We start from the raw sequence: 19,163 nt of genomic DNA on the forward strand, positions 1-19,163 counted from the left end.
AGCTATATAGGCCATAGGTATGAGGAGTATGGAATGGTCGGAAACGTTTGGTATCGTTAAAACAACACTGACGATCGTTATGATCACACAACACATACATTTAGAATCATATTTGTTACTCGTGTCTGCCGTACCTATCTCTCTCTCCATTGATTTCGCTGTATGTCTGGTCAGCTGCCTCCTCGTTCAGCTGGGTGATGGAATTTACACTCGGTTCTTACGTGTTTGTTATTTAATTTTTATCAGCAATTTACTTTTCAAAGTACAAAATATGAATACGAAAGTCAACACATTCGTAATTGCAAAAGTACGAGTGATAACCATTCTGAAAAATTGATTGTAACAAAACTAGCACAATACTAACCTTTTTCAGGTCGATACTAGTCGGCTTGTACGTTCGTACTTTAACATTTTTAAGTGACAGATTCACAATGCGAATAACAAAATGTAATAAGTAATTATTTCAAAGCTGGCTGTATAATAAAGTCATTAAATAATAGGAATGTTTATATTAAAAAAGGTGAAAACGCAATTATAGTCCATACTACACTTCAAAATTCAGCTTTACACTTCTGAATTCTACCATGGGGATTTAAAGCAAGCAAAAATTGAAAATTTATGACTTAGGTCGCCGTCTGCGACAACATTGAGGCAATGGAACCACTTCAAGTGTACACACAAAATCTAATAAAGGGGAAATATCCAATTTTGTTTGAGTGTTATGATGACTGTGGCAATCATGCGAGACCTATTTGCACTTAAAAATTAAGAATAATGATTTTAATGGAAAACGCATTTGAAAGTTATTGTGAGGGGAATTGAAAATGTAATGTCATGACAAATGGGGGGAGACTTAAAAAAAAATATTTATACATAAATGATGAAGTTGCTGATAAACTGCATGTGAGTGTTTTTAACCGACACTTCATCTGCTGTTGTTTATTCGCTGTGGATTACAATTACGTTAAAAATTTAAAATTCGCAATTTTTGCAAAAAACATTTATTTTTGCCATTTCTCATTTTTTCATTTGTATACAAAAGCAAGTGTCATGTACTTTGGAAAATACCAAAAAATCGCGTTCAAGCAGTTAAGTAATCAACCAACTGAGCAATCAAAACATTTCACAATATTTCACCTACTTTTCTCGCCTTCAACACTGACCGATTTACTGGTAAGTGTAAGTGTGAGTATTAATGTCATGCAAAAAAAACTCAAAAAAAATCCAAAAATAAATACACTTACATATCTACAAAGTATTTTAAAACTGCGATGACAATATGACTCTCATTCAAGCAATTTGCACAATAATAAAATGTTGATCTGCATTGCATAACCAACTGTTAAAAATCACATTGATTCACCAGAAAAATCAACACTTGACAAACACGTAGATGAGCTGGAAAAAAATAGTCGTTGAACAATTGAAAATAAATAAAGAAATGTGTGCGCACACTCATGTATGTATGTATGGGTGTACATAAAACCGGATCAAACTTAGCGTGTCGCAAACAAAATTTAGCCGGCTCTAGGTTACTTATCATCGTCAAAATTAAAAAAAAACAGCAACAATTATATGGGGATCGAGTGTATCGCCGGCGCCAAAAAAGGCAATAAGTGATATTTCAAATTTTCGCCGTTTATTGAATATATTTATATATATATGAGTGCACAAATCCATGTATATATGTATGTATGTATGTATGTGTGAAATTTATATGTTTATGTTTGCATTAGAGCTACATATACCCATACCCTCAATTACTTATGTATGTTGGCAGACGCGAGTAAATAATTATTAAGTGTGCGCGCATGCGCCTTCTATGACCAAATTGTCTTCTATGGCGGTATCTCCAACTATCTTTATCCCCTATGGCCATACATGCACACATGTGACCATTCAACCGTTTGCGTAAAAACACCGAATTCTTCATTGTTAATCAAATGTTTGGTAGTCACTCGAAACGCTAACCACTGAATCACCACTATAACGATGACATCATCATAATTTCGCGATATTTAGTATACCAAATTTTTTCAGCAACTCCAACGCCAACACAATAATATTTATCATGCATATTTGTATATTGACTAGGGTTTCGTTTTCTTATTCGTTGTCTATGTACATACTTCCTGCTTCTCTGGCATTAGCTGGAAACCGATTTTTTTCGTTACTCGAGTAACAAATTACTCTTGCAGATGACTAAAAAATGCTTGGTTGGTTGTTGTTGTATCTGTGCGAAAAAGAAACTAATTAGTCACTTCAAAGAACCAATGAATTTGTCGATGTAGGTAAAGAACATCATTTATTAAACAGAAATTATGCGCTTTTAAAAAATATTCAGAAATTTCAGGCGAGCTCGATTGATGGCGGTAATAAGTTAACCATCGATTATGGCGTGAAATTTCACTAAATAATAATTGGTTTTGTGCGCTTAGCTTGTGCTTGATTTGTTTATTTGTATGGATAATAAGAAGTTGTGTTAGAAAAATGGCTTTCGGCTGCGGCAGTTAATGCTATAGATTTTCTCCAAACAACAATTTACATACAAAAGCACAATTTATTATTAAATCGCAATTATGTGTGTATATTTGGCACAGAGACAATTATAAAGTCGAAAAATTTCCGCTTGGAATTCGCAAGCATGCTGCCATACAATGGAATATCAGCACAGCAGCGTGAAAACGTATTCGCTAATGATGATTATCACAACGAAATGAGCGTAGCAATGTGCCCAAGGGTCATTTTACTTTCTAGCTTTTGTTTCTGTTTTGAGATAAAAATCTTTTTTTTTTTTTTTTTGAGTTCTAATGTTTATTGTGTAGCCTTTGACTTTTTTATTTGTTAGCTGGTAGTCCAGTTGGGGTGGCCATACCTGTGTTTTCATGCAAACAAACACGTGTTTGTATGTTGGTAGCAAAAAATATATTCTTACATATATGTATGTATGTATCCATGTATAGATGACGCAGCTTAAATTTTAATTCAAAATTAACGCTGTAATTTGTTTAGCAGCGTGAAATAGAGTTTTACTCCCATTCTTGGCTGAAAAGAGCAGCACTGTGGTCCACTGATACAAATATATTATTTTTTTGTATCTGCATATTTTTATAACTTTATAACATTTGTTACTGGGCAAAGAACATGCATTAAACATATGTTCGTTAGACTTAGAAAATAAAGAAATAAAACAAAACAGAAGTTGAAAACATCTGCCGCTTAAAAAAAAGCAAACAACATTAAGTATAATATAATATAAAATGCAAATTTTTTATTTGATATCGCAGGAAATGTGATAAAGTGGCGTTTGAATTAGTTAATGAAAAAAAAATAAATAAATAATTAAAAATAAATAAATAAAAGAAAAAAATAAAACGTTTTAATCTCAATGAAACAAAAATTAAAAAAAAAAATAATAAATATATTTCTATTTTTATCGATTAATAAAGCCAAAATAAGCAGTTTCAAGATATTTTAGCATATAATTCAACACTTTTATTGCTATGTTTGGTGCAAATGTACCTTGGGATTTCCTCAATAATGTTCAAGCAAACACATTTCCTTAAAAGCAAACGCATTCTTAAAAAACGTATTTTTATCTCACATTGTAAGTTTCCTCTCTATTCACTTCAAACTCACTCTCGGAGCTCAAGGTTGAGTTTCCTCATGCTATTCAGTAGGCTGTTACTATTTACATTGTAAAGAACATTGTGCGCTTCGAAACACTGCATATTTAAGTGAATACGTGAAAACTTTTTACAGCAATCAGTCTTGCCTTGACCATGATTTCATACAAAATACATCACAGAGCCGCTAAAACTCGGCTAGAATGCTAAATGCTGCAAATGGAAACAATATGCGAACGTAAATTTGATATTTGCGCTTACAAAGCACTTGTGTATACACTTATATATGGGTGTATATGGGGATATGTCTCGTACATACAGACGCTTATAAACAAACGCCACCCCTGTACAAAGTCAAAGCTGCTATCTGGTATGTGCGAATGATGTATCTACGGGTATGCACTATATAATGAAGCTATTTACTACTTTGAAGATGAGTCACTTTTAGAATATGTTCATTTATGTACATACTTACTTGCTGCTATGTACAAATGTTTGCACTTGCCCATACGATGCGTGTTCTGTTTGTTGTGTTTTATTTCTGTCAACTATCTGTACATGTATGGCTTTAAAATGAGCATTAACGTAATTGTGCTGGCATTTTGCTTTACAGTTGCCTAAACAATAATAAAAATGTATATTTACTAGCTTTTATGGTAATGAAAGTGACCAGGCTGTCAAGGTACTAATTATTTATTACTTTTTTACTTTAATTAACTTTGGACATGCATACATACATGGATACATACAGACATACAACTTTAAATCTTTTTGTAGTAAGCATATATAGAAACTAACAAATAAACGGAACGAATTCGGATGAGCTCATTTTAATGTATGAAACTTTCCGATAGAAACCTGCTGATACTTATGCTTTCGGGATCTATTTTTTTATTAACGGAACAATATTTTTCAGCTGGATACTTAAACTATGAATTAGAATATAGAAATTTCAGAATTTTTTTTTTTTTTGAAAATTTAATCTCAGAAATGATACATTGTCGCCTACATTTCAGTATTTCTATATTTAATTAATACAACATTATATCTTATCAATTTAGGTGTGTGTTTTATATATGTATGTATGTAGATATGTAGGTGCCTATGTATTTACAACGAATTTCATAAAAAAAAATATTTTTGTGTATATTATCTCTGTAGGTGCCATGTTAGAAGATTGATGACTTCAGTCAGATAATTTTTATATAGAAAATAAACTAGTAACAAGCGTTTGCATAAATACATACATACTTACTATCATTAACATAATGTATTCAAATATTTCTAACTATATTTTGCAGATAACTTGTAATAATACAACTCTGGATAAAGAGAAGTTCTTTTGGATAAGCTCAAATCGATGCGAGCTTTTACTTTTAAGTCAAGTTGTTGAATCTCTTCAATGCTTATTTTACCGCTACACATTCACCTGCCTCACCATAGAGACTTGTGTCATTAAAAGCCACAATTATTGAACACACATTTACATACATACATACATACGTTTGTTCATGTGTATTGTTAGCTTTTGAAATGGGAAATTGAAAAACTATCGAAAATTTCCTATGTAGGCGATCCACTTCATAATACCCGTTTTTCTATTAAAAAATCAACTATCTACATAACGGTTTGTCTTTTGTGCTTTAAATGTGTGTTTATTTGTGTGTCACTTTCCCAACTTGTTTAGCGCTATAGCACAGGTATTGTATGAAAGCACTTAATATCCACCACTTGCATATGTAGGTTTACGACGCATTCGACCACACTGCATGTGTTCAATAGATGTTTTGTGCGTTTTCTCGAAGTTTGGAAATGAATCACCAAACTCAGTATTATCATATCTAATTTTTTTGGTGTGATTCCTCACACATACATATATGAACGCTAGAGGTCCACGTCCACACATGGTCAGCCATGTTATTAGATCGTGAAAAGAGGTTAATAAAATCTCGAAGAGAGTTTCTTACTCATATAATTTCAGGTTTTCAGAAAAGCTCGACCTTAGAGGTATATGGGAAGTGGAGAGTTTCTCATATGAAAATTCCAATCTATTCGTAAATCAGTAATAGCTCGCTTAAATATTGATCTAACTTACATTTGATTGGAAGTTTAATTTAATTTTTTCCCTTTAAACTAAATGATTCGCATAATTTCCCTTCTGCATATAATTGATTGTAAATATTCATGAAAACTATAATAAAGTGTATCCATTTACCACCAGTTGAAGAACAGTCCTGAAATGTGTAGTACTCAAAATAGTTATCATTTGATTTTCTATCGCTGCATTTCTGGTGAACCTCATGCCCATTTTATGGCATATTAAAAGCGCGCATATAAATAAAAAGTGACGTATGTCGCCAACACCCACTGACGAATGTTGTCATTGTAGTTACATTCCGCTATGAGGTTTACGACCGTAGGCACGAGTGTTGCCCACAACTACTCGCAGGCACTTAATTAGGCCGGTCTCCGACACCGTTGAGGGTCTATTTGTACGCATAAATACAAACATACCTACTCATATGTAAAGACATGCTTATTTGGAAAATATGTTTGTGTGCTTTTGAGTGCAACGCGGTTATTTTCCACTCCGAAATCAAAAAACAAACCTCTTTTGTTTATCTATTCAATTTGTAAGCCGACTTGATTGTCTGTTTTCATGCTCGTATATGCGGCGCATACACGCAAGTCGGTGTATTGCTATAAAATTACATGCGTCGCATTCCACTTTCAAACATTCTGCTAACGTTTGCTTCCTTCTAAGTTGTGGGCATACCACTTTCATTCACATAAAAGTGTTCTACCCAGCCCCGACATTAATTAGCTGCGTGCGTCTGTTAGTCGCGAACGCGTGTTACCGTTTCATTTCCTTACACCAAAACGTATGGCGGCAAGGTGTCAATAAAAGGCAGAGCAGACATGTAATTGTGTGTTTCGAATTACCCATTGGTATTAGTTTGATTGGGCGGTCGCCACACCAACTTTGGCAAGTGGCCAACAAGCGTTTTATTAACTCAAAAATACTCATATGCACGCGTGAGTGTGAGTATGTGCGCTGTCTAACAGTCAATGACTGATAATTTTGGGCTACCTGTTGATTTACAACAGAATTGTATAGCATAAATTGGGTGAATATTTACATATTTGACAAAGGCGAACCAAAGTACTTTGTTAAATGCTGATATTTGACAGCTCTGACTTTCTATTGCCTTTTTACTTAATCACAAGCTTAAATGGCTTAGACTTTTACATTTTCTTCTAAAAGCGCAAAGGTTACCAAATATTTGGAGACTTAGGCGAACATATATGTATGTATATAAAAAGTCAATATTTAGTGCGGTCTCTTATTGTCTTTGCAACGTTACAGACTTCCATTGGAAACTGAAACATTTTCGAAACTTAGAAAGCAAAAATATACCAAGCATAAAGTGGTATGTTTTTGAAAATGAGGAAAATAATTTCTCAACGGGTGCTGAGTTGAAATACTACTAAAGGGTGATTTTTTAAGAGCTTGATAACTTTTTTTAAAAAAAAAACGCATAAAATTTGGTTCATGACATTTACTTTTTGAAGATAATTTCATTTAAATGTTGACCGCGGCTGCGTCTTAGGTGGTCCATTCGGAAAGTCCAATTTTGGGCAACTTTTTCGAGCATTTCGGCCGGAATAGCCCGAATTTCTTCGGAAATGTTGTCTTCCAAAGCTGGAATAGTTGCTGGCTTATTTATGTAGACTTTAGACTTGACGTAGCCCCACAAAAAATAGTCTAAAGGCGTTAAATCGCATGATCTTGGTGGCCAACTTACGGGTCCATTTCTTGAGATGAATTGTTCTCCGAAGTTTTCCCTCAAAATGGCCATAGAATCGCGAGCTGTGTGGCATGTAGCGCCATCTTGTTGAAACCACATGTCAACCAAGTTCAGTTCTTCCATTTTTGGCAACAAAAAGTTTGTTAGCATCGAACGATAGCGATCGCCATTCACCGTAACGTTGCGTCCAACAGCATCTTTGAAAAAATACGGTCCAATGATTCCACCAGCGTACAAACCACACCAAACAGTGCATTTTTCGGGATGCATGGGCAGTTCTTGAACGGCTTCTGGTTGCTCTTCACCCCAAATGCGGCAATTTTGCTTATTTACGTAGCCATTCAACCAGAAATGAGCCTCATCGCTGAACAAAATTTGTCGATAAAAAAGCGGATTTCACATTTCGAACCGAACACTGATTTTGGTAATAAAATTCAATGATTTGCAAGCGTTGCTCGTTAGTAAGTCTATTCATGATGAAATGTCAAAGCATACTGAGCATCTTTCTCTTTGACACCATGTCTGAAATCCCACGTGATCTGTCAAATACTAATGCATGAAAATCCTAACCTCAAAAAAATCACCCGTTATGAACAAATAAATAATGTATGAAACTGATTTCCCTTAAAATGAATGCTTGATTGTCCGAAGCTAAATTGGATGTTCGAACTTAATTTAATTACAAAAATAAAATAACACATATGACTTCAAAAATTAATACTAAAAAAATAAGAAGAATTTAACCGTTTCTTCTTGCTTGTGAACAAAGTAGCTCGAAATTATTGAAAATATGTTATTATGTAAGATTACTACATATGGAAGGTAAACATTTAATAAAAAAAATCAACAACCCGATAAAAAGAGCTATATTGTGCAATTCTTTAGTCCAAACACAAAATAACTTTTCTGATATGGTTGATTATGCAAGTGAATTATGTATGTTTTTTAATCTCAACCACAACTTAAACATTAAGCCCTCTGCTGACCTTCAAAAAAGTTGTGAGAAAAAATATTTCCACATGAACTTGATAAGAAATACAAATAATTGTTTTTAGTGTATAAATATATTATCGAAAAATATTCGATAATCCAAAAGCATTGTTTTATTACAAGGTTTAGAAAGAAGATTTCTTATTTTGTAAATCAACTGTTTAGAAAACAAAATAAAAAATAAATGTGCAGCTTTACTAAAATCCATAAATATATTCATATTAAAATAAAAAAAAAAGAAATATACTGTTATTTTTTTAACACACCACATATGTATAAATGGTGTTGATGCAAATAAAGCATGAATGCTGTTTATCAACGCTCATACATACCTACTGACACACAAAAGTTGTCACAATTTAGCGAGTCAGGCAAAACTTGCGTAATCGTTTTTATTTATTTCAATTTCTATATAAACCTCAATACATGTACATACACAAGCAGGGAATAACAATATTTACTATAAATGTACTGTGGCCTCATTAATTTACCATTTTACTGTAGTTGTAATTTATAAATTGCTTATTTGGTATTTTTGTTATACTCATACATATGTACATATGTGTGTAAATAATAATGATTCATATGTCAATTGAATTTCTATTTAACATTTTATTAACTGCCAAAATTATTATGTTTATGTCTTCTACTGCCATCCGCATAATTTCTTCTAGCATGCTAAATTCACTGTGGTTTCATTACCATTTTGAAATAACGGCTTCATTTGCATATTCTCTATAACGTAAATTATTTCTAGAATGAAAAAGACACTGGTGTTTTTTTCTGCATAAATAAATTAAAATTTATTATAAAACTGTCAGCTAAAGGCGTCAGTTATTGTGGTCATCGAGTATATAATGTGGCCGGCCACCAACAATGACAATGAACAGACGGATAGACAGTAAGGGAGTTTTGCTGACCGCCGGGAAACCACATAATGATATGTGTATGAATTAAAAATGCTGTATGTTTGTCAATTTTATAAATATATATATATATTTACATATATGTATTTTTGTATATAAAATTGACGTTTGTAATATTAATTATAGTATGTCAATCAGAGGCAAAAGTTATTGTTCGCCGTACATCGACATACGCGAAACCGATGCCATTCACGCAATCGCCAGGCCGTGGCTCATACATATATTTAAAATATATTTGTATATATGTACATATGTATGTATGTACGGCTTTATATCCACCGCTCCTATTCGAACTTGCACATTCCAAGCTAAGCTCGGGCGCTAATCATCTTTCCTTGTCTCCATTAATTATGCAGCAGCAAATTCTAAAGCTCAAACACAACTCAGGCTTTGGCAAGATTCGATGAATAATAATAGGGTATTTTTTAACTCGTGTTTTGTTTTATTGTTGTTTTTTTTTTGCATTTGCGAATTTGAAACCGTGCTATTTTTGCCTACAAAAGAATATTCTTTTGTTTATCGACACGCTTATGACTATTTTTGTTTTACTTCTTGCGTTCACATATTTTTGGATTTTTTTTTTTCAAAATGAATACTTATTTAGCTTCTCCAATTTGTGATGTGTGTATTGTGGATATTCGACACATGCTTGGTTCTTGAATTTTTACAAGTTTTTGAAGAGATTATTACTAATCAAGATTGCAATCTTTGAAACTTTTGCATTTGCTCGTTTTTGGAAAGTGTGATTCTATCACAATGCACAGCGCTGTATATTGAAATAGATTGTACTGTACATTCTGGAATAGTTTCAAAATAACTCAAATTACTTCATAGCACATACATATGTATGTACATATGGACATATAAACAACACATAGATAGTAAACCTTCAGTACGGTTTGTCTAGCAACTTGACACATTGTCTCCGTAGTCGAGTGTAAACTTTCTTTTCTTTGTAATCTTTAAGTCATAAATCTCGACCGTTTAGTCAGTAACCTCGTTCAGATATGGAATGCTGATTAAAAAACATGTTTCGTTATTTATGTGTATTGATAACCTACGAAAACGCATTCTTACCTACAACCAACAACAAAACCAACATGCTTATACGCACGCACACTTCAGCACTATATATACATACATACAACGACATATATTTAATATTTTAAAATAGGTAACTGATTCAAGTGCCGTACTGTTCCATTTAATAAGTATTTTTATACAATAAGCGATAACGCTTACTCAAATTAGCCGCATGTGTGAGTGTTTGTTTTTAACAATGAGATCATTCGACTTAATAAAGCGCACCGCTGGATGTGTGTAACTGACGTGATCGGGAATTGTTGCTTTGGTTAAAGTATCGGTTAAATTAACCTGTTATATTTCACTTTTTATAAAATGTTTATGATACATGAATTCGGCAAATTAAAACTCAATCGGTTTTTAATCGTATAGCGGACGACTGAGAAATGTTAAGATAAAGGTGTCTTCAAGATAGTGTTTGTATTAAAAAATTAGCAAATTAATTAAATAGTTTGAAAACATAGATCTATTTTTTAATAAGTTTATTTTCATAAAATTTCATGTAATCTTTAATTGAATTCATAATTAGACGTATGCTCGTACTTGTTCTTTTATTTGTTGTCATTGGCTTGACATTATTCCTCAAATGATGTTATCGTAGAAGTTTTAAGCTACCTACTGTTGGATTTCATATTTATTTCATGTCAGAAATAAGTTCGGTACCATGCTTTCGTATACTGAGGGTTGTCTTCCAACAGAAAAACAGTTTTTTTATTGGTAAAAATTTGAGATCGCCACACCTCTGTCAGCTACTTGTATCCAAGTTAAAATTTCTTGTGCTCAAGATCGATTTCTTGAGATTTCACCCAGCAGCAACATTAGTACATATATAATAGTTTTTAGAATTAAGCCACTGACAACATATGAATGTATGTACTAATATAACTGTTGGTCAATAAAAGTGTACTTGCCGTTGTTTTCAAGCCCAAGAAAAATAAAAGCGTCAAAAGCACTTTCTCGAAGTGTTAAACAAATTTATTTTACAATAAAACTGAATAATCGATTTTGCCTCAATCGAATTGATTTTAGTTGAGTAGATGGTCTATTTGAATTTTTCATTGGCTTCTATGGATGCATATACATTTGTACGAGTATGTAAAGCACTTTGCATTTAACATTTATACACACATCACTGTTCAAGTCCACCACTATATACTATATTATGCCACTTGCAATGTCAGCATGTTTTACAAGCTTGAATTATGTTGCGGTCGTTTACCATATACGGGCTGGCTTTTTCTGAAACTATATACAAATGTCTATGTGCTAATTCAACCAATATGGACTGCCGAAAAAGGTGTAGTCGACAAAAATAATTTTGTTTGAAAAAAAAAAACAACAAAAATTAAAAGAAATGCTAGAGTTCGCAAGGTATGAAAAAGCATAATTGGCTAAGCCCGCACCATAATTGGGCAGCATAGGCATATTCATATATGAGTATGTACATATGTACACTTACAACTTATTTGGAGCAGCAGTGATTCATTTGAGGCAGAAGAAAAGATTGCGTTCAATCGATCATGAATCTAGGGAACAGAGCGTACCGCTTGTAGGGTGTAATAAAGAGCTAATAAAAATAATTGCAGGTGTGTTTGCAATATATTTGGGTGTGCCCAAGTATGTGCTATGCACAATGAGCAAGTATATAGTGAAAATACAGCGACAAATCAACAACATCGGCAATCTTATCACATTGATAAGCGCAATTTCCAATGATAATGATACAAGAAATAGCAGTGTACAGATTCTCGGCACTCGCCATTTTTACACACCAATTAATTGCGAAAATTCTTTTAAACTATTGTACTTAAGTGCATACATTAGTAATTTTCTTGCCTCACAAGTGAACTGCACATCGAATTCATAGGATCGTTTTAAACGTTTAATTAGAGCAAAATGTATCAAAATAAGGTTAGATCTTGATTTGTTACTCAATTCAATTAGAAGATAAATCTCTTAATTTTGAAATTGTACAAGTACCGTTTGTTATCCACATTTAACTGATGCCAAACAATTTGTTTATGCACATTGCAGATTAACTCCAAATACAGCGAAGAGTTGGCACAAGAATGTCTAGAATGGATCAAGATTGTCACCGAAGAACCAATCAACACAGCCGGTGATATGGATAACTTCTTTGAAGTGCTGAAGGATGGCGTTTTATTGTGCAAATTGGCCAACGCATTGCAACCGGGCTCAATCAAGAAAGTCAACGAAAGCAAAATGGCCTTCAAGTGCATGGAGAACATTTCCGGTGAGTAATATTCGAATGCTGAGCAATAAGTATATATGATAAACCAAAAAATTTAAGAATTTCCCGAAATCTACATTTACTTTCAAATTTTTGTTAGAAAAGTAGATTTCTTCACCAAAGTGTTCTTTTATAAAAAAGTTGCATATATTTGTGTATCACATACATATACATATGTATGTATATGTACATACATCCTTATCTTTTTTATATAGTTATCAATTAGAAAAGACTTGTTGTGTCAAGTGCCTTGCAAGTGTATTATATTCTATTGTTTTGTGTTCTTACAGCTTTTTTGGCCTGTGCTAAGAACTTTGGCGTACCCACACAGGAGACATTCCAGAGTGTTGATCTTTGGGAACGACAAAACTTGAACTCTGTAGTCATATGCCTGCAATCGTTAGGCCGCAAGGTAATAAAAACGCGCAGAGTTCACATTCATATTAAATCTAATCACACAGTTTTATTATAATTGCCAATAAAAACGCTTGTCACTTTTTTTTCTTTACACAGGCACAGAACTTTGGCAAGCCATCAATTGGTCCCAAAGAGGCCGATAAGAATGTGCGCAACTTCTCCGAGGAACAATTGCGTGCCGGTCAAAATGTCATCTCGCTGCAGTACGGCTCCAACAAGGGCGCCAATCAGTCGGGCATCAATTTCGGCAACACTCGGCACATGTAAATGCTATTTCTGCTGCGCAGCAAATAGTATAGCGGGTGTGCGTGCGCTTATACCAATTCCATTGGTACTCACATAGACGGGTGTGGTGTGGTGGCACGCATCGTTATATATTTAGCGGCATTTTAATATTTAAGCATTCCATAAGTGTCCAAATTTATAATAAAAAAAAGACGCAAAACCCCAACAAACAACAAATGTATTCAAAATTTTGCATTCCTTGTATTTTTTTTTTTTGTAACTTTATTGAACTTATATTGAACGTATTCTAAGCTCTATTGTAAACAACAACAAAGAAAAATTGTAAACTTTTTTATGAAAGAACATATATTTGATTTTGTAACTTGTAAACTCTTTATGCTTATATTTAATAATACACTATTTTCTAATTTGTACTAAATCGGCACTTACGAATACAACATAAAATGGGAAAATAATACATTGTACAAGAGGCGTGTATGTATGTATGTACATAACATGTAAATGCCTCGTTCGTGCCATTAAGCATTTATATTGAACGTATTTATTCTTCTACATACATATATGTACACAAAACGAAATTCTCTCTATAACTCTTTTACACAAATGCATAAAATAAGATGAATATACTATATTTTCTAAAAAAAAGAGAAATTATTTACAATAAGAACTTTTTGGAAAAATTGTATGCCTTTAAAGTGTAAAACGCAAGATAACAACCACCTGTAAAATAACAAACAAAGAAATGAAACAAAAGTGTCTTCTCCCATTTAATTACCGTTAAAGATAAATTAGAAAGTATTTATGAATCATATACAATAACATACATACGCAGTGATGCATATTAGTATACTGATTTGATCTGTTAATTCATGTTGAAATAAAATTTATTACATAATAGTTACTACGAAAGGTTTTTCATTCAATAAATAAGTATATATCCGATATGGGTTAATACTTTTGGTATTTTGGGATTAATTATTTTCCTTTTTCATACTTCCCACGTACATAGCGCTGTTTTAAAATGGAAAGATGAAAGTTAGAGATCTTTACTTTATGTTCTGAATTTGATAGTCGAGTAATAACCCTCTCAACGAAGCCATTTAAAAATGCCATTCAGAGTTTTAACTAAAGCATAGTCGAATCATTTAGCCTCTAACACACAAGGTATAATCCACCCCACTCCTAATTTATACTTTTAATAGTGTTCACAAAGACTCTATCCTAGTCTGAAGTCCAATCGCCATCCGCTAAATAGTTATCGGAAACACTTTTCTAAAACTATGACATGGAGATCTTTCACCGACTACGTCAGACATTGTAAAACAATACAATATTTCTGGGGGTTATTAGATTGATTAGCCTTCAATAGACAGGCCACTTTAAAAATATATATTTTACAATTGTCGTTTACTATTTAGACTCGTTTGTTTTTAATTCGTTATTTCCAAAACGTAAATTAAGGTATAATGCAATCATGCTATTTGTCACATTTTCCGTTTCCTTTTGGCATTTCCTCTACATCCCCATTTACCCATGAATTACTTGGGGATAAATTTTTAATATGGCATCACTGAAATCATTTTGTTTTTTGAGGTTACTTTTCCACTTTGTTCACTTTCATAACACAGTGCTCTTCTATTAATTTTACAATTTTTTTAATCAACTAAATATGCCTTCCTATGAATTGGCAGTGGTTTTGCGACAAATGTCCAGAGTAAGTTATTTGGTTTTAAACATTTTATTCACATCACCTCATTCCCTTCTTTTTTTCTTTCACAATTAGCCGGAGGTTGTTTCGGTGTTGAAGCGCACCGCCGGATCACTTTTGGACAGAGGCTGCGTAATCAGGAAATTGGAGAATTTAGGCACAAGAGCGTTACCGCATAAAATCAGTGAGCACGGTATAGTGCATCGCGAAGGCACCTACTTCACCATATCGTTCGATGCAGCACCAACAAAAATAAGTGATTTTATGGAAGAGTTCGGACGTGATATTGACATTGTACGACGACGCATATTTAAGATAGAAGAACCTGAAGAATTCCAATGCACATTACATGAGGAAATGTTGCCGCCAGCATATCGCAAGGATGTCCAAGAAATGATAGATATAGCGAAGCGCAAACAAAAGAGAAAATTCAAATACAATTCTGGTTTAGATTACTATCCTTTCCAAAAATAAGGGGACAAAAATATAATTGTTCAATTAATTTTTATTATAATAATAATTAAAGTTGTTGATATACGAGTAAAATAAAAATTAGTGCTGTAAAAAACCTCGATGCAACTACAATATTTCGATAAGTACTAAACATATTTAATACACACTTTAGTACATTTCCACCATAATTCAGTTCATATATTCATTTAAAATCTACGTGTCTGACCAGCCTGCGCTGATGTTGATGGCGTTGGTGCTGCTGCTTTTGCGGGATCTTCTAACAAACGGACAAGCATTGAGTTTTTCGGTCCCGTACACCATGTGATGCCATTCTCATCGATTACATAGGTTTCCAAGGTAACCTGCCATTGGCCACCACTTGAAATCGGCAAAAGAAAACTACCAGTCAAGAAGTCACGTTGTGGTTTAACCGTTTGTGTCAGTGTCACTGTATCAGATGTTGCAGACTTGGGCGTTTCATTTGCAGGACGAGGTGTAACAAGTTGTGATGTTAGTGTTAGCTGTACAGCATCTACACTGCGATACATGGAACGTCGTTTACCATAATGCTGAATGACTCCTTCTACTTTAATTACTAAATTACTGCCAGATTGAACTAGTACTGGTTCACCTGGACTACGTGGCTGCGGACTAACAGATAATTTGATCTGTGTAGATTGTAGAACTTGGAAGAAATAACGCGGCAAGCATAAAGGAGTTTTAGTGATCAACTCTATTTCAGAAAGAATAATTTCCAAGTGACGATTACTTATAGTCTTCGCGTTCGATGGTTCTTGTGGTAAATTGCGTTGCATTTGTTCCATGCGATGACAGCAGGACGCAAAATAGCGAGTTTCTGGACATTGGTCAGTAGTTAAAAAAGTCGGTGGATCTGAGGGTGTGGCAAAACAGATCGTTTCAACGATGTGTGCGAACAAAGCACATTGATATTCGGCTATTTCCAAAAACTCTAACGTAACTGGATCCGCATCGAACGCCGATTTGTAGAGGCGTGAATATGATTCTTCACAACTTTTCAATGCCTTCACTAGTTTACGCAACTGATTTGTAACATGTCCGAATTTTTGCAAGTAATCGCGTGAATTTTGCGCCAAACTGCCTGCGATTGCCGGGGGTGGCACAATGATTTGCGCATTTTTCACTGTAACTGCCATATAAAGTGTCTGTAAAAATTGTGCACGTAATTTTAGATACTCCAGCTGAAAGGTAAGCGGATTGGCTGGCGATGAACTAGCACGCAGACTGGCAAGCGCTTGCCAGTACAAATTGATGGAGGATTCTAAACGCTGCATGAGAGGCATCTGCTTTAGCGCAGTAGTTGTTGTGTTCGTAACTTTATCTTCTGACTGCACGTTGGCTTGTAAAGGTGCACATTGCTCATAGTTGTCGCGCATATATTCATACTCCACACCGTAGTTCAGTATGCACTCAGCTTTTCCCATTTGTGCTAAACCCATCAAAAAGAAATGTAGTTTGTCCACTACAGTGATCTGCGATATTTTGGAAAACATATGTGCAGCAAGATAATGTTGACCAAAACGGCTGGCAGATCTTGCTATGCGATATTGATTCCAACAATTAACTTTGCTACAGCTACGCTCAAAACATTCTATAACTTGCTTGGGTATGAAACAACCAATCATCGACTGCAAAGCAACGGACGCTAAAATTTCAACCGTATGTAATTGATCTTCTTTTGCGCCAGCATCCATTATTGCATTAAGTTTGTGTAAAATGAAAAGCAGACGATTAAGCACTGGGTTTTCCTGTGGGAAAAACGTATTAATTTGAATAATTTAACCAAAAAGTATGCAGATACTTACAGTTGGCTCTCCACATGTGACGGCAGATTTGTCTTCGTCTTCATTCGCAGCGCCCCCAGCGTCAGCCTTCACTTGCGCTGACAATGCAACCAGTGCCGAAGTTGATGGCTGCACGTCATCAATGTCCATGGGTTCATCCGTACACAATGGTTTTACTGCGAATTTCCGCAATTGAAAATGCGAACCAAGTGCGCCTAGTGCATCGCACATCATTTCAGCATTCCGAGGTGGGTATTCTACTTCTTCCGTGATTAAGTCAGCCAACATATTAACAAAATCTGTACCGAATTCTGTGTTAACACTGGCTATTTTAATACCACAACAAAGTATTTTCTTCAATTCGCGCTCATTTTCTTTTTCACCGACCATGCAGAATATTAAACCTTCCATGTGTATATTTACTATTTCCATAATATTGGATGTAATTTGTTTGTCACCGCCCGAGTAAGTCATAAGAGCGGCTAAGATTGACATCGCTTGACTGGCGGTGGCATAGTCATCTAAGCAAATACATGTAAGACACAACTCGGTCACTGATTCTTGCTCTTCGTTTAAGAATGCGTGACAAGTTAGTGGGCAATCACATAGTTTTAACAGTATATTTAAATAAAGGTATTGCTCACGTGAATCCTCACAACCTTGTGCCTTTACTATAAGTTCACTCATGGTATTTTTGGGCCAGGCATGTACACACTGTGGATCAGCTAGTTGTGTGAGTGACTTCAGCACTTGCGCACGGACAGGCTTTCGTTTATCTTGTAAAAAGTCGAGCAACAATTTTACTTGGTCTGGCACACCGGTTAATGTACGGATCGAAAGTTGAGTGAGGGTATCAAGTATAGCCACCACGAAGCTTTCGGCTGGGTACTTCGGTAGCAAATTAAGACAAAGGTCTTTTACCAACGTGGATGTATTCGAATCGTGGTGCATGTGCCTTAATACTGGAATGAGTTGTAACTTCATCGGTACTGGTATTTGTAATGATTCAATCATATCGGAAATTTTAGCGCACATACTAATTGCAAACGAACGGGATTGTGCCGCAAACTGACCACTCGCATATATTGCGGCTTCCACCTCTACTGTATCATGACTGTCTAATGCTCGCCGTATAGCATGATGTACTTGCTGTTTTTCCGGTATTACACGTGACACAGCGCCCAAGGTCCGTAAAGTTAATGCACGCGCAACAGGATCATTCGAGTGTATAACCATAAATATACGTTTGACAAATGCTTCGATATTCAAAATTTTATCCAAATGATTTTCACTTTGTTGGCATACACGTAATACCCAAAATCGTAAAAGATTGGAACCGTTCCAAAAAAATTCCGCCAATTTCAGAAACGAAGAATTGATTAATATTGGGAATGGATACTTTTCAAACAGTCTGGGAAAACGTACAATAGCTTCGCACTGCACACCTAGCTTTGCAGAGCGTAATCCTTTATCCAGTTCTGTCAACACCGAATTGGCATCCTGTTCGGATTCATTAAGGAAATTCTCGTTGAAGAGATTCACGCGGACGCCCGATAAAGAAGACATCTTTTTTAAACTCTATTAAAATTGAATTCACTAATTCAAAACAATTGTTAAATATACTACCCTTATAACAATTTCTACGATTATAAACAAACTGCAATTGTTCTACTGTCACAGCCGGCACAGCCGGCAAAGCGACCAGTGTATCTTTTAACATTTTTTTTATTGATCAAGACATATATGAAATGATTTTAAAAATTCAGATATCATAAAATAATATCTATATTACGTTTAAATTAAGAATGAAATTAGCACTACTTATTAAATA

At 34.4% G+C, this 19,163-nt stretch overlaps 3 protein-coding genes across 4 annotated transcripts in view; 2 read left to right on the top strand and 1 right to left on the bottom strand.

The window, feature by feature from the left end:
- LOC105213402 (myophilin) overlaps positions 1-14,249 on the top strand; it is a 16,629-nt gene extending 2,380 nt beyond the window's left edge. The window contains exons 1-4 of one of the 2 annotated variants that reach the window (XM_011186182.3): positions 12,186-12,345; positions 12,469-12,688; positions 12,976-13,097; positions 13,199-14,249. In XM_011186182.3, coding sequence (XP_011184484.1) covers positions 12,331-12,345; positions 12,469-12,688; positions 12,976-13,097; positions 13,199-13,369 — 528 coding nt within the window. In that variant the 5' untranslated portion in view covers positions 12,186-12,330 and the 3' untranslated portion in view covers positions 13,370-14,249. Of the gene's footprint in view, positions 1-12,185; positions 12,346-12,468; positions 12,689-12,975; positions 13,098-13,198 lie in introns of those variants that run through there. The other variant, XM_011186171.3, reaches the window with a different exon arrangement.
- A 658-nt stretch (positions 14,250-14,907) lies between these two features.
- Positions 14,908-15,636, top strand: LOC105213386 (probable 28S ribosomal protein S6, mitochondrial). The gene is made up of 2 exons (XM_011186145.3): positions 14,908-15,062; positions 15,132-15,636. The coding sequence occupies exons 1-2, from the start codon at positions 15,018-15,020 to the stop codon at positions 15,528-15,530; spliced, it is 444 nt and encodes a 147-aa protein (XP_011184447.1). The 5' UTR covers positions 14,908-15,017; the 3' UTR covers positions 15,531-15,636.
- Positions 15,542-19,021, bottom strand: LOC105213394 (integrator complex subunit 7). Its single transcript, XM_011186158.3, has 2 exons — positions 17,354-19,021; positions 15,542-17,296 (listed from the first exon to the last, which is right to left on the bottom strand). The coding sequence occupies exons 1-2, from the start codon at positions 18,896-18,898 to the stop codon at positions 15,716-15,718; spliced, it is 3,126 nt and encodes a 1,041-aa protein (XP_011184460.1). The 5' UTR covers positions 18,899-19,021; the 3' UTR covers positions 15,542-15,715.
- Positions 19,022-19,163: the final 142 nt, after the last annotated feature.

The sequence above is a fragment of the Zeugodacus cucurbitae genome, chromosome 4, assembly GCF_028554725.1.
Source record: "Zeugodacus cucurbitae isolate PBARC_wt_2022May chromosome 4, idZeuCucr1.2, whole genome shotgun sequence".
In the NCBI taxonomy this organism is placed as follows: Eukaryota; Metazoa; Arthropoda; class Insecta; order Diptera; family Tephritidae; genus Zeugodacus; species Zeugodacus cucurbitae.

Bases quoted from the DNA above. Each gene is read 5' to 3' on its own strand.
- LOC105213386 (XM_011186145.3), top strand. From the start codon at position 15,018: ATGCCTTCCTATGAATTGGCAGTGGTTTTGCGACAAATGTCCAGA. The intron at 15,063-15,131 runs GTAAGTTATTTG...TTTCACAATTAG, and splicing joins TTTTGCGACAAATGTCCAGA to CCGGAGGTTGTTTCGGTGTT.
- LOC105213394 (XM_011186158.3), bottom strand. From the start codon at position 18,898: ATGTCTTCTTTATCGGGCGTCCGCGTGAATCTCTTCAACGAGAATTTC. The intron at 17,297-17,353 runs GTAAGTATCTGC...TTTTTCCCACAG, and splicing joins TCACATGTGGAGAGCCAACT to GAAAACCCAGTGCTTAATCG.